This window comes from Nanorana parkeri, unplaced genomic scaffold (genome assembly GCF_000935625.1).
Source record: "Nanorana parkeri isolate BGI_ZX_2015 unplaced genomic scaffold, ASM93562v1 scaffold1219, whole genome shotgun sequence".
In the NCBI taxonomy this organism is placed as follows: Eukaryota; Metazoa; Chordata; class Amphibia; order Anura; family Dicroglossidae; genus Nanorana; species Nanorana parkeri.
The window spans coordinates 400,992-414,002 of NW_017307487.1; the positions used below are offsets into that span (position 1 = coordinate 400,992).

Genomic DNA, 13,011 nt, shown 5'->3' on the forward strand with positions numbered 1-13,011 from the left:
TAAGTAGGAATCTTAATTTTAGTAATATATGTTGCTAACCTTGGATAGTTCTTTTTTTTTTTACTTTTCTACTTTAGTGTTGACGTATGCATCTATTTTAAATGCAGTGTTTTTGTTCTGCAATCACGTTAATTAATGCATATTTCTTCTTCAAGGGTTTTAAACAACTCACAGTACTGTGGTAACAAGGCTGATGCTTCCTGCTGTTAGGGAAAGCCTAGGGAGTGCTTCCATGGCACACACAGCCACTGGGATTTTCCTATTAGTAAGTTATTAGAAACCAACAAGACTAACTCCCACACACATCTGTGCACCACTATTATGTAAAAAAAAAACTAAAATAGCCAGGTGTATATATTTGTCTCGCAGTGATGTTAATGTATGTTGTGTAGATTACAAATGCAATTATTTACTATTTAAACTTGTTTTATTTTGGAATTAGGAAGGATATGCATTTTATTAGCTAAAACAATAAAAATGTGTATGTGTCTCATCCAGATCTATGGTGCATGTGCAAATGTATCAGCTACAGATGTAGCATAATTATCCATTCTTAGTTACAGGGCATTGATTTGTATCCCAGTTGTCATAAACAGAGATTAGAGTGTAATAACCTGCAGCCTGGTAATGCTGTGGTCCATCTGGATTGGTGTGCCATTGACACATACAGCTAGAATAGAGGAAGATACATTTGCTTGTTTTAGAACCGGCATTTCCTATTTTTACGTGGGTTTTTTTTGCTATGTTTTCCTCTTTGCATGCATGCATCTTTGCTTTTCTTGTAATAATAACGCTGCTTGTGTTTAAGCTGCCTTTAAAAAAAATCTAATTATATGCATCTACCACATGGATGCAGAAAATCAATTTACCAGTCTTTTGTTTAGTCTACTTACACTAAGTGAGCATTTTTAAAGATGTGAATGCTTGCTTATGCAACACCAAAGGAAAGTAGATTATATATTAATAACCAGGGCTACTATATATATATATATATGTGTGTGTGTATATGTGTGTGTGTATATATATAATGTTATATTCAAATTCTTAAAGCTTAAGTCCCCAAATCTCGAATTTGCTGAACTTGCTTAACTACCTCCCGGCCGGCCATTGTGTATAAACGGCCGGCTGGGAGCTTCCTGGATGTAACAGGCCGTATATTACATCACTTCCGCATTCTTGTGTCACTCTCCAGCTTCAGACGCTGGAGAGAAGGTGATGAAGTAGATCTCTGCTTCATCAGCTTCTTCAGGGGGGTCCTAGGCGACATTAGGGATCTCCAAGACCCCTGATGTCTCCATAAAGAGGACCTGTCACATCTTTTGCTATCACATAGGGGGGTTTCTCAGCCCCCTCTGTGATAGGAATAAAGTTAAGTGGGGAAAAAAACATAGGAAAAAAAATGAATGTTTCCCCCCAAAAAATGTAAGTTACACATAAAAAGGAATTTACATTTTTTTTATTAAAGTCCCCACGCCTACATACACGCATGTAACATGCGTCAGGTGCGCATACCTGCGAAAAAACGAAGATTACTCCGCACATGTTACATATTGCCGCGAACTAGCAGTGAGAGCAATGATTTTAGGGCCATCGATCACTGATAACACGAAACTGATGAGCTGTAAATGCTTTTAAAGCGTCGCCTATGGCCAATTTTGGGTATGCTATTTTATGTGGGTGCGCGCAATTTTTAAGCTTGACATGTTTGGTGTCTATTTACCCGACGTGACCCCTTCTATTATATTTTACCAAAAAATTGGGGTAATAATAAATGTTTTATTACATAATGTAAAAAATTATTTTCAATTTCAAAATTTTCAGTAATTATTCCTGAATATAGTAAAAAATTAAAACCCCAGTGGTGATTAAATACCACCAAAAGAAAGCACTATGTGTCCCCAAAAAAGGGTATAAAATTCATATCAGTACAGTGTTGCATGACGGAATAAATGTCAGTCAAAGTACCCCAGCGCTGAATACTGAAAAATGGCCTGGCCAGGAAGGGGGTCTAAACACCTGGTCAGCAAGTGGTTAAAGAGCGATTTACAGACAGTGATCAAAAGTATTCAGTGAGCTTCTAAGGCTATACAGTAAACATACAACTTGTGTTTAAATCAGAAAGTTCACTTAGTTTACACTGATCTAAATTCTGTGAATGCCTCAAGGAATAAGCACACATAACTCTATACAGGAGCAATAGGAGGGCAGTATGAGTGAACTTCCTGAAGTCTGTGCTGTGTAGCTTCCTCTTTCCCTACTTCCTGCATCACCAATCACTTTCAGACTCCCAAGACAAGACTGAATCTAATTGGTGGCAGTGACAATCTTCTTAGTACTGCCATTTTTTTTAACATCAGGCTTTGTGTAGGTGAAAAACAAAAAGGGCCCCCTGGTAGATGTTGCACTGTAGCCAGCATGTACAGTTCAGGATCACCAGATTACCAACAAAAGGCGCTAAGGTAGATTGGTGTGATACATCAAGGAATGGATAAATAACACAAAGTATGCTGTGCTTGTTGTGCCTTTTTTCACCTTTTCTGAATTCAGTTTTGAATAAATCTAGGGGATTTTTTGTTTTGTTTTTAGGGTAAGGTTTGCCAATTGTTGTGAATGTAATTGGGGTAAATTGGAATTCTGTAGTCCATGGCATCCTTGGTTCTAGGCTACGCTAATTGGCAAAAAGTTAGATAGAGGTCACAAGTGTATGTTTCATGCTCCTAGGTCATCAGTGCAGGGGAATTATGTTTATGAAACAAAATGCTTTCATTTAATTACATCAGAACTCTGGACACCAATAACAGATACAAATTAATGCAGTTCTGTATCAAGTAATTCATCATTAAATGTATTTTTAAATGCAACTAGTATGAGTACCTGAATTTGACCTGGTATCAGCGTCTTGCAGTTACTGTTCAGCAGGGATGGTGTGTGAGAGGAAGAAACAGTACAATGAGCCAATCAGTTCATGTCAATAAAATATGTACTGAGCTAACTATACATATATCCTGTGTCTTTCATAATTTTTGGTTTTAGCTCGGCACATATTTAATTTAAATTATTTATGTTCATTGAATTTGAGGTGGACACCTGCTTTGGAGCTTAGGTCAATCCTTGGCGCGGGTTCTACTTGTTTTTTTACAATCAGTTCATGTGCTGACAAAATGCTGATAGATGCTGGTAGCAGGAGAAAGCAGAGTGGCAGAGAGATGAGCTCATTACTGTGCCGTTTCTATGTTCACTGTCCAGTCACAGGCTGGGGTGGGTCTAGGATTATCTTGGGCTAAGAGGAAATTGGTTAAATCATGCTGGCCATTAGACTGAGGACATTTAACAGCAGAAAAAAAGTGGGGGAAATGTCTGGATTAAATGTGACTATTGCAGCAACAACTGGTTTTGTTAATTTATCTTTTAATGGGCTATTCATTAGACATGTAAATTTTGTTTAGTTCCAAATTAATATTCGTAGGAATTTTGTTAAATTTGGACATTCGGATGCATGTGAATGTCTGAATTCGAATGCGTCTGAATGCGAACTAATACAATTGTTCATTTAACGAAAATTAAGATCTGTCTGAATTTCGGTCAAAGCAAAACTAAATTGGACATGACTCTTCTCTGGCCAATCAGATGGGTTTTTTTGGCTGTTGGGGGTTGCATTACAGGCATGGCCATGTGACTTCATGTTGTGGATCCTTCCAAAACAAAAAAATTCATAGGGATACATGCTATCGTCCGAATAACGAACGTCCGAATAACGAACTGAATTACATTTTGGATCCAAAATCCGAAAAATGAAAGAAATAAAAATCCAAATTGATACAAAATGAAACAAATTTTTGGCTGGGTTATATGTCTACTATTCATTTTTATCTTGTTATTTTTAACTGGCGCTTTACCATACACATACCATTTAATTGCTGTTTCTAACAGCAGTGTTGGTTCAGCTTATTTATTTGTCTGTTATCTTAATATTATATTTACTTATCTATTTATTTTATCTCATTGTTTCTGTGTTATAGTCTCCTTAGTACGCTCCATCAACAATAATGAGAAGTGCACTAAACAGGAGACAGAACATTTAAACGTGTCAAATGTACATTACTCAGCAGGTCTGATTTACTACAGTGCAAAGTAAGGTGAAGCAAACTTGTGTGTGTTTTCAATCATCCAATATACAGGGGAATTTAAAACAACAGATCTTCAAATTCACTGTGCTTCACTTTCTATCTCAACACTTTACAATTTAGAAAATCAGGCCCATTGGGATTCATCAAGCTGCAATAGCACTTTTAGCATGCTAAAATGGTCTTTTAAGCAATACAGCTTGATGAACTAAGGCAGAGCTAGGTAACCTCAGCACCCCAGCTAAGTGATACTTAATATCCCACCAAGCTTTTGTCTCTGAGAGTAATGCTTATGGCTGTAAGAGTCTTGCAATGTCTCATGCATAGTCCCACAACAGCTGGAGTGCCAAGATTTCCTATCCCTGGAGGCCTAGCGATGTGCACAACATAGGGTTTAAGCTGTGAGGTAACACTAATTTCAAGGAAATCAAAATTCTAGATAAGGGAAAGGAATCCAGAAAAGAAAAGGGTTGAATTGTATAAATACAGATGTGCTCTTTTTCGGGGTGCCTTGATTTAATGATGACAACTGAATCCTAAATAAGGGTTGGGTTTAATTACAAATAGAGATATACATCAATTCAAATTATAATAAAGGTATAGGTTAATAAGTTATAAGACAATAAGTTCGAGTAGCACTTTCCAAACCATTTTTTTTTCAAAATTAGCGACAGTGACACTGATATCTGTCATGAATCCCTGAATAACCCTCTACATGTATACATTTTTTAAAAGGAGACAACCCAAGGTGTAAACATGGGGTATTTTGACTCTTTTAATGCAACCATTTTACCACCGCTCTATGCCAAAGTTAAAAAAAAAAATGTTGATGATTTTTTGGCAGTTTGCAATTTAAGAATACATGTACTGAGAACTTTAAGGCATACTGCCAAATAACACCGCAATATGTGTTCAGCAACATTTCCTGAGTACAGTGATGCCACTCATCCATAAGTTTGTAGGGTTGTTTTGGGGGTGCAATGCCAAACTTCTGACATGTGCTTGTCATTTGTATGACTTTGTCATTTTGAGTTGAAATTGAGAGCATTTCTTCTGATAGGGCCTATCTTTAGTTTGGGGCTTATCGCATAAGCCATGAAAGTGTATATATTTGAAATGTGGACACCCCACTGTATTGTAAATGGAGTGTTTTGATATTTTTATGATGTAAAAACTAATTAAAATACAGATAGTGAATGGCACCGTTTGAAGCAGTCACCAATGCAGAGTCCAGGTTGCCTAGGTCAATCAGGACAGTAAAATGTGGTGTCATTTCTCTGACCCCTTCTTAAAACAGACTCTGCATCTTTGTTGTGCTTTCTGCTTTATCCCTGTAAGAGGGATTTTAAAAATAAAGTGGGTAGCCTTATCTCTGCTGTCCCCCATCACTGCCAGGGGAGCAGGTGCATCTTAGCACAAAATCCCTGAAATGATCTGAAGCTGGAACTGTAAAAAAGTCAGTTTCATTTGGGGGTTTGCTTTTTTGAACGATATAGAAGTGTTGTTGCAATTTGCATTAGCTTAACCTTTTTGTACAAGGGCCTTGTCTTTTGCATAATTATGTAGGACTACAAAAGCTGATCTGCCAGATCAACCCCACACATATGCTGGTTATAGGCCTTGATGCACACTGGCTTCCTTGTGCCCTCCGCTCTGCCACGTACAGAGACCTCCACAGTCCTCTCGGTGTGGATTGTGGGGAGAAGGTATACATCTTATCTCTGTACTTGACTGCCAACAGCTCCTCTTGGCGCAGTGCTGAGCTCTCCCCCCTTCATAGCTGGGTGCGCGCAAGTTGCCCTGGGAACCCTACACGGCTCTTACGGATTGTATCAAAGCAGTACAGTAGCTTGAACAAAGCGAAACTTGTATAAAAATTGTCACGATACAAGTGGTATCCTTTGTTCAGCAGGGGGAAAATTAGGTCCCAGACAATCTTGGCACTGGTTACCAGATGTTCCGGGCAACCTGGAGGATCAAGGTTGCTATCCTTTCCCTCATACACCTGGAAGGCCTGAGTATACCCAGTCTCACTCTCACAGAACTTATACACCCTTACTCCATGCCTGGAGCGCTTGGAAGGAATAAACTGCTTGAATCCCAGCCTTCACTTATATTTCATAAGGGATTCATCCACGCAGATATTCCTTCCAGGTGTATAAGCCTCTGCAAACTTGTTAGCAAAGTAGGTAATCGGGGGCGGATTTTATACAGCCTGTCAAACTGCTGGTGCTCCCTAGGGGGCACAGGCTGTTGTTGTTGAAGTGCATGAAATGAAGAATCATTTCATACCGGTTTCTCGACATACACTGTGAGTAAATGGGGGTAGAGAAGATGGGGCTACTGCTCCAGTAGGAGCGGATGGAGGGCTTCTTTATGATGCCCATCAGCATAGTCAGTGCCAAGAATTTCTGAGATTCTGGCACATCATTGGGGGCCCATTGCTGCCTTGCCAAAAAAGACTCAGACATAGCAGCATGGAACTAATGGGCATATAAATTAGTTTGGGCGATAATGTTCCCCATTATATCATCATGCAGAAACTCCAGGGTGGTAAATGCTGCAACATCCACATTGATGCCAGGATTTGCTGTGAAGGTAGGGATATCTGGCCTCTGGTGATGGGCACTACCCATTCCTCAGCTGGAGCAGCATGTCTCCTTCTGCCAGGTGGCTCATCAGCCACAGATACATCACCAGCAATAGATACATCATCTAGCGAAGAGACTCTATCTAGTGATGTATCTGAGAACCTAGCAAGGTCAAAATCTGAAACCCACTTTGGATAGAAATATATTTATGGATTAATCTTAATGAAAATTAGTTATATTGACAGTATGATGTGTTTTACAGCCTGGTGACAAACTGTGGTCAAAATCCTCTTTTCTCTGGCTGCATTTATCAAAGGAAAGATTGATTTGGCTACATGCTGACACCATTGCAGCCGGCCACAACTATGGGATGCAGGTTAGTATACCTTTGAGGGTGGCTTATTTTTGGTCAGAGAGGCCAAGTAGGAAGGATAAGTGAACTTTGTGTGAAAGTACAATTATCCTTCAGGTCATTTAGTTGGCAGGCTTTTACCTAAAGTGACCAGAGTAACCAAGTCCCAATACAAGCAAGATAAATAAATACATAAATAAATACATTATACTGTATTTTAGGTAAGCCCAACTTTCGTGGGTTAGCTACAGATCAGCTTTAAAGCTCATTTATGGATAAAAGATTAAATAAATATCACACCTCCCTCACAACCTGCTGAGTCCCAGTGGTTGGGATATATACAGGACAGCGTCAGCTGGGGCAGAGTTATGTAGAGCGGTCTATTGTGCAAGGAGATCTCATATATACTGCACCAGCCTCTGCTACTGGTCTCTACCTGATTGTTATTGCTGCCTCACTAGTACTGCAGCAGAAAGAAGGTGAGAAGACCGGTCTCCCTTATCACAGAAAGCAGGCAGCGGTGACCAGTCTCTACTATAGGAAACAGACCCATTTCCAGACAGAAAAAGCCACCTTCTTATTGCTGGTTTACAGCACAATACTAGCTTGCAGTGAAAGATGGATTTGTGACAGGGTATACTGCAATCTGAATGATTAACTCTAGTTTTTTTGTGCCAAGAGTTCAATTTTAAAGTTCGAATCCAAGCAATTGCTTAAAAAACTGACATCAGTTACCCATTTGAGTAGAATCAGCATAATTGGTACTGCTGTATATGATTCTCTTGAGCATAAATTAATTAATACATGCTGTAATCTTACTCATGTACTGAAGCCTTGTATTTTATGTAAACTCTTTCCATTTTCTTGTGATTCTTAAATATAATTAATATGAGTATGGCCTGAGGGACAGACATACATTTTTCTGTGTCTAATATTTTGACAGAATGTCATAGCTTATTAAAGCATCAATCATATGAATAATTACAGTACAATAATGTTACACCAAAATTGTCTTTAGAAGCTATTTTTATTTGAGATGGACTTACACATTGTACTCTAATGTCTACATATTTAGCACTTTATTGTGTTCATCTTTCCTACAGGATTATTGCATTATTTTGAATTCTCCGGGATCTGGCCATTGGCATATTAACAGTATATGTGATATACAAATTGATCATTTGGAAGTTTCTGAAGCTTAAACAACCTAAATAGTATATTAAATGTCTGGGTGACTTCAGGAGTAAGTAGTCTGTTTCTGTAGCACAGATGCCATGGCTTCTTCAGAGGATCCCTTTGTCCCAAATGGATTTTCATTGTATTTTATATGAGTATGAATAGAACAGAAATAATTGAATCACAAGTCAAATGCAGGTCTTCAGATTCACACTGGCTTCAATGGAGTAGTGTGCAGTAAATGACAGTTCAGAGGCTGCATTTGACCTGCTTTGCGCTGCTTTTCTACCAAGGCAATATTTCCTATGAGGTACATTTGAATTGTAGACAAAACAGATGAAACCCAACTTTGATTGCAGCATTGCGAAATGCTGCATTTTGCATTCAAATGCATACATTTGAGCAGCACTGTGTTCAAATGGAAAAGATTATGTTCGGCAAGCACACCCATCTAAATGAGCCCTAAGGCAGATTTGAACAATGCTAGAAGCTATGGCAGTTAGATCTCATTTTATCTTATGACGGTCCCCAAGAAAATTAAGACTTTTTTTTGCCCTAACTAGCCCCCACACTAATGTGCTATCTGACGAAATAAAGTGAAAAAAAATCCTTACATTCTCTAATGCATTCATAAATTCAAAGTATATTTGTGAAGACAAAATAATGCTAAAGAGTCTTTCCTTTTTTATCTTTTCACATCATAGAGCATACCTTAAAGGCTTAGTTCACCTTTTAGACCATGCTTTTAAGTTATATCCATATTTAGCATTTAACATGAAACACGGTCACATGCAGAACCCTCATAACCCTAACGGCCATCCTCTCCCCCGCTTAACTAAATCACAGGTTGCATCTTGTAAAAGGGTTGTGTTCTTATTTGAATTTAGTATAGCCGTGCGCGGCAACCATGTCATCCATTAATGGCACAGGGATCCATTAATGGCAGGTACTACAAGTCCCAACTTCCAGGGGGCTCATAGAGAGTGTCAAAAACAGGGCAATGATGTCACTGCAATTGTAGCTCATGCAGAACTTACTCCCTATAGCAGAATGTCTGCACCTCCGTGTGAACCTGGGGCTGGGAGTGAACAATACAAGACCTTGTGCATTGTACCTGTGATGCGCTGATCATGGTTGCACTGCTCTGCAGGCCTGAACACAAAATGTATTATTAAATTTGATTTTTTTCGTCGTTGTTACATTTATTCGTTTTTTCAAAAGATGGACTATACCTTTAGGGACTGCTGCAAATGTCAGTGGCTTCTCTTCCTTAATTGCTGTACTATTTGTCACCAAGTGGAATGAGGTGATAAACATTTGATTGCAGTCAGCATGTTTCAGTAGAGGCAAATTTCCACCTATACGTATTACCTACAACGTCAGTAAATCCATTACATGTTCTGAAACAATATGGGAGAATCTGACAATGCTGTAGTTTTAATGGAATGATGTAGCAGAACCCAAACCCCAATTTAAACTATACCTAGGCCCAGACTATGGACATTAAAGTACTTACATTTTCCTAACAAGCAGTAAAAGAGTTTTTAAACAAGCCATCCCTGGTCTCTCTAGCTGCATGTACTGTAATTCATTGTCAGAGTTTACAACAGAGACTCTGAAGAAGGTTTCATTCAGTTTCTTACATCTTACAATATTTCCTGTTTATTGATATTAGAGGGCTGGACAGAAAATAAGGGTACATATGATTTCAGTGGTTCTGATGTGATCTTTGAAGATTAATTTTTCAACAATATTTTTAGCTAGAGATCAGCAGGAGTTTTGTGTAAGTCTCTTTAACTGCTTGTTAATAATATTTATATAATTTGATGTCCATACTCCAGGCACAGGTGTACTTTCAAATTATATTGTTTGGAAAATATAAGCTAAAGCCAGTACCTCCTTCAATAAAAAGGATCCCCGCATCAAGTTATTAAAAGTTGCTTATACAGGATATCTGTGGTAACAATAATTCTTATTTTTTCAACTTTGCATGGGGTTTATTGGTAGAATATTAACGCTGTAGTTGCTTATGTCTTGAAGCAGCCATGGTTGCAATTGAGAATACTTTGCTGGAAAATTAATGCAAGCCTCCTATGAACTGAATGACACTGCATGCCATTGTGTTTTATTTTGCTAAATTAGTATTATTGTTGGTTTTTCTTACAGTATGGCATTAAGAAGAAAGAAGAGAAAGAAGCTGAGGCACAAGCTGCTATGGAAGCTACATCTGAAGGGAGCTTGACACGTCCAAAGAAGGCCATCCCTGCTGGATGTGGAGATGAGGAAGAAGAAGAGGAAGAAAGTATTCTAGACACAGTTATTAAATACCTCCCAGGTCCACTTCAAGATATGTTCAAGAAATAAAACATAGTAGACTGTGAGACTGTTTAATGCATAAGCAATGGATTTTCCCTTGTTTAGTGGGAGATTTCAGTATTGCCACATGCTCCCTACCCCCAACCCCCATCTCTAAACCTTTGCTCACTAATAGTCCCTCCACTTTATTTTCTCCTTTCCTTTTGTACATAGTTACATACAGTAGACACCTCTCAAAGGATGTCAAGGTTATGAGCTGCAGTCTACGCAATTTTATTATAAGCCATAGTACAATTGTGTGTTCAATTTGGCAGTTGTGTACACAATCAACATTATACTTTTCATCATTGCTATCCATTGAGAGTCAGTGGGTTGTTGTATGTAATACATGATTTTCCGTCCAGTTTTGGAAAAGGCCAGTATCAACGTTTGCTTCTGGCAAAAGAAAAAGTGAAAACAAAGCAGGCAACTTATCATTAGGAGGTAAAGAAATGTGTGTTTTTCATTTCATGTTCAGTCAACAGTAAGAGACAATTCAGAAAATGAACCATGTAAAGCTCCTATGCCCAGGACTACATAATGAATAGTAACAGCCTCTGACAAATATCAAAATTGTACCCTTTTTCTATTTAATCATACTTATGGTCTATGGTGAAATATTTCACATTGTGATTATTTGATTAGAACATTTGCTTTTAAAATCCTGGCAACTTCATTTACTTTTAAATACTCTTTCTTTCATAATTACTAGAGCTGACTGAGATAGCACAAAGCTCCAAATTATTTTGTACCGTGATTAACATTTCAATAGTCACTAATCCTGTATTTTCCAGATTTGCCCATGTACTGCATCTTAATACATAAACCACAATTGTAAGTGCTTTACTGGCAAACAGGAGCTGGAGTAGAATCCAGCTTCCTAAAATGGGAAGGCTGCACACAATGGCTTTATATTATGTTGCTGGATGACATTTTTTTTTTTTTTACATTGAGTAATAATTATCAAGCCTTTTTACTTGAAGGTGTTCTTTGTGTAGCGTGTTTAGAATTAAATAGAAAGTGGAATTATGACAAAGTGCTCATTTAGCTGAGTTCTTCAGGCTAATGGTCTTTTGTTATCAATCAATGGAAACAGCTCCTGCTGAACAGAGATACTGTTACTTTTTCACAATAAACAAATGTTGAGATGACCGATTTAATAACAGTTTAGCCAGTGCTCTGCAAGCCACAATTGTTTCCACTTTCAGTATAGAAAGAATTGGACAGCAGTGGAGGTTTCTCCTCAGGGCTTCTGTTGCTGCCGTAATTGGACCCTCCTGTAGTGCCCCGATTGTTCAGCGATTGTCATTTTTATTTTGCAAAGTAGAGTTCCAACAAAGTACCAGTAAAAAATAATGACCTCAGATAACCACCACTGATGTTGGTCGCATTGGAGCTACAGAGCAGGTTATAAAGGTGACATCTGGAATGGACACTGAAAGCCATCACTCAGAGCCAGGGTTGATGCTCTGCATTTTGCTCAATGTGGAAAGTTTAAATGTTAAACATTTGACAGGTGGGCTGTGGGGAGAGCTATGTAATGTGCATGTATTTACTCTTAGAGCCCTTTAACACAGGCTTTCTGATTAGGTCCACCTATCAGGTGGACCTGATCAGAAGCCCAGTGTTAGTCTATGGGCAGCCAGATCTAAACAGACGGGCATCTATTTACATCCGGTTACCCCCCACTCCAGGCAGGTCTGGATAAACAAACAGAACAGTGTTCTGTTTCGTTGGACCTGATTGTGCTCAATCAGGGGTATCCAGATGTAAATGGACACTTCCACAATCACAAAAATCTTGAGCGCTCATGGCAACTCGGGACTTCATTCGAACTATTGCTTCTGCAGGACTACAGGTTTCACCGAGGATGGCAGCTCTCCACAAACGCACCTCCTCCATATAGCATGCCAAAACAAAAGAAAGGAAAGCACCTTTTCCTTGTTTTATATTGTAACAATAAAAAAATATTTTATTAAATAACAATGAATATACTAACATTAATTTAGAAACGACATACATCCATAAGCACAGATGGAAATCCTGGTACTAAATCAACATCTAGATGGTAACTGCAATAAACACCATAAAATAGATATTAAGCTGTCATGTGCTGACTGCTTAGATCTGCAGTGTAACAAGGCTGAACATGTTTTCGGGGGCACGCCCCCTTCATCAGAGCCAGCCTTATGCCTGTCCATTTAGATCCGCCTGCTCATAAACTAACATGGGTCCCTTGAGTTCAGTTTTTGCGATGGAGGAAAATACTGGATGGACACGGATGTCACAATAGTGACATCCATTCCGTTTAGGAGGGGATCCGTGCATGGATCCCATCCTGATCGGAACTGGATTGGAATTGGACTTAGATCTGGCTGCCCATAGGCTAACACTAATTTGTGAAAGGGGCCTT

The 13,011-nt window shown here is 38.6% G+C and overlaps 1 protein-coding gene across 1 annotated transcript in view; it reads left to right on the forward strand.

The window, feature by feature from the left end:
* LOC108797055 (complexin-1) overlaps window positions 1–11,325 on the forward strand; it is a 218,589-nt gene extending 207,264 nt beyond the window's left edge. Inside the window, exon 4 of the mRNA XM_018568621.1 lies at window positions 10,410–11,325. Within this exon, the coding sequence (XP_018424123.1) occupies window positions 10,410–10,607 (198 nt within the window). The 3' untranslated portion in view covers window positions 10,608–11,325. The remainder of the gene's footprint in view (window positions 1–10,409) is intronic.
* Window positions 11,326–13,011: the final 1,686 nt, after the last annotated feature.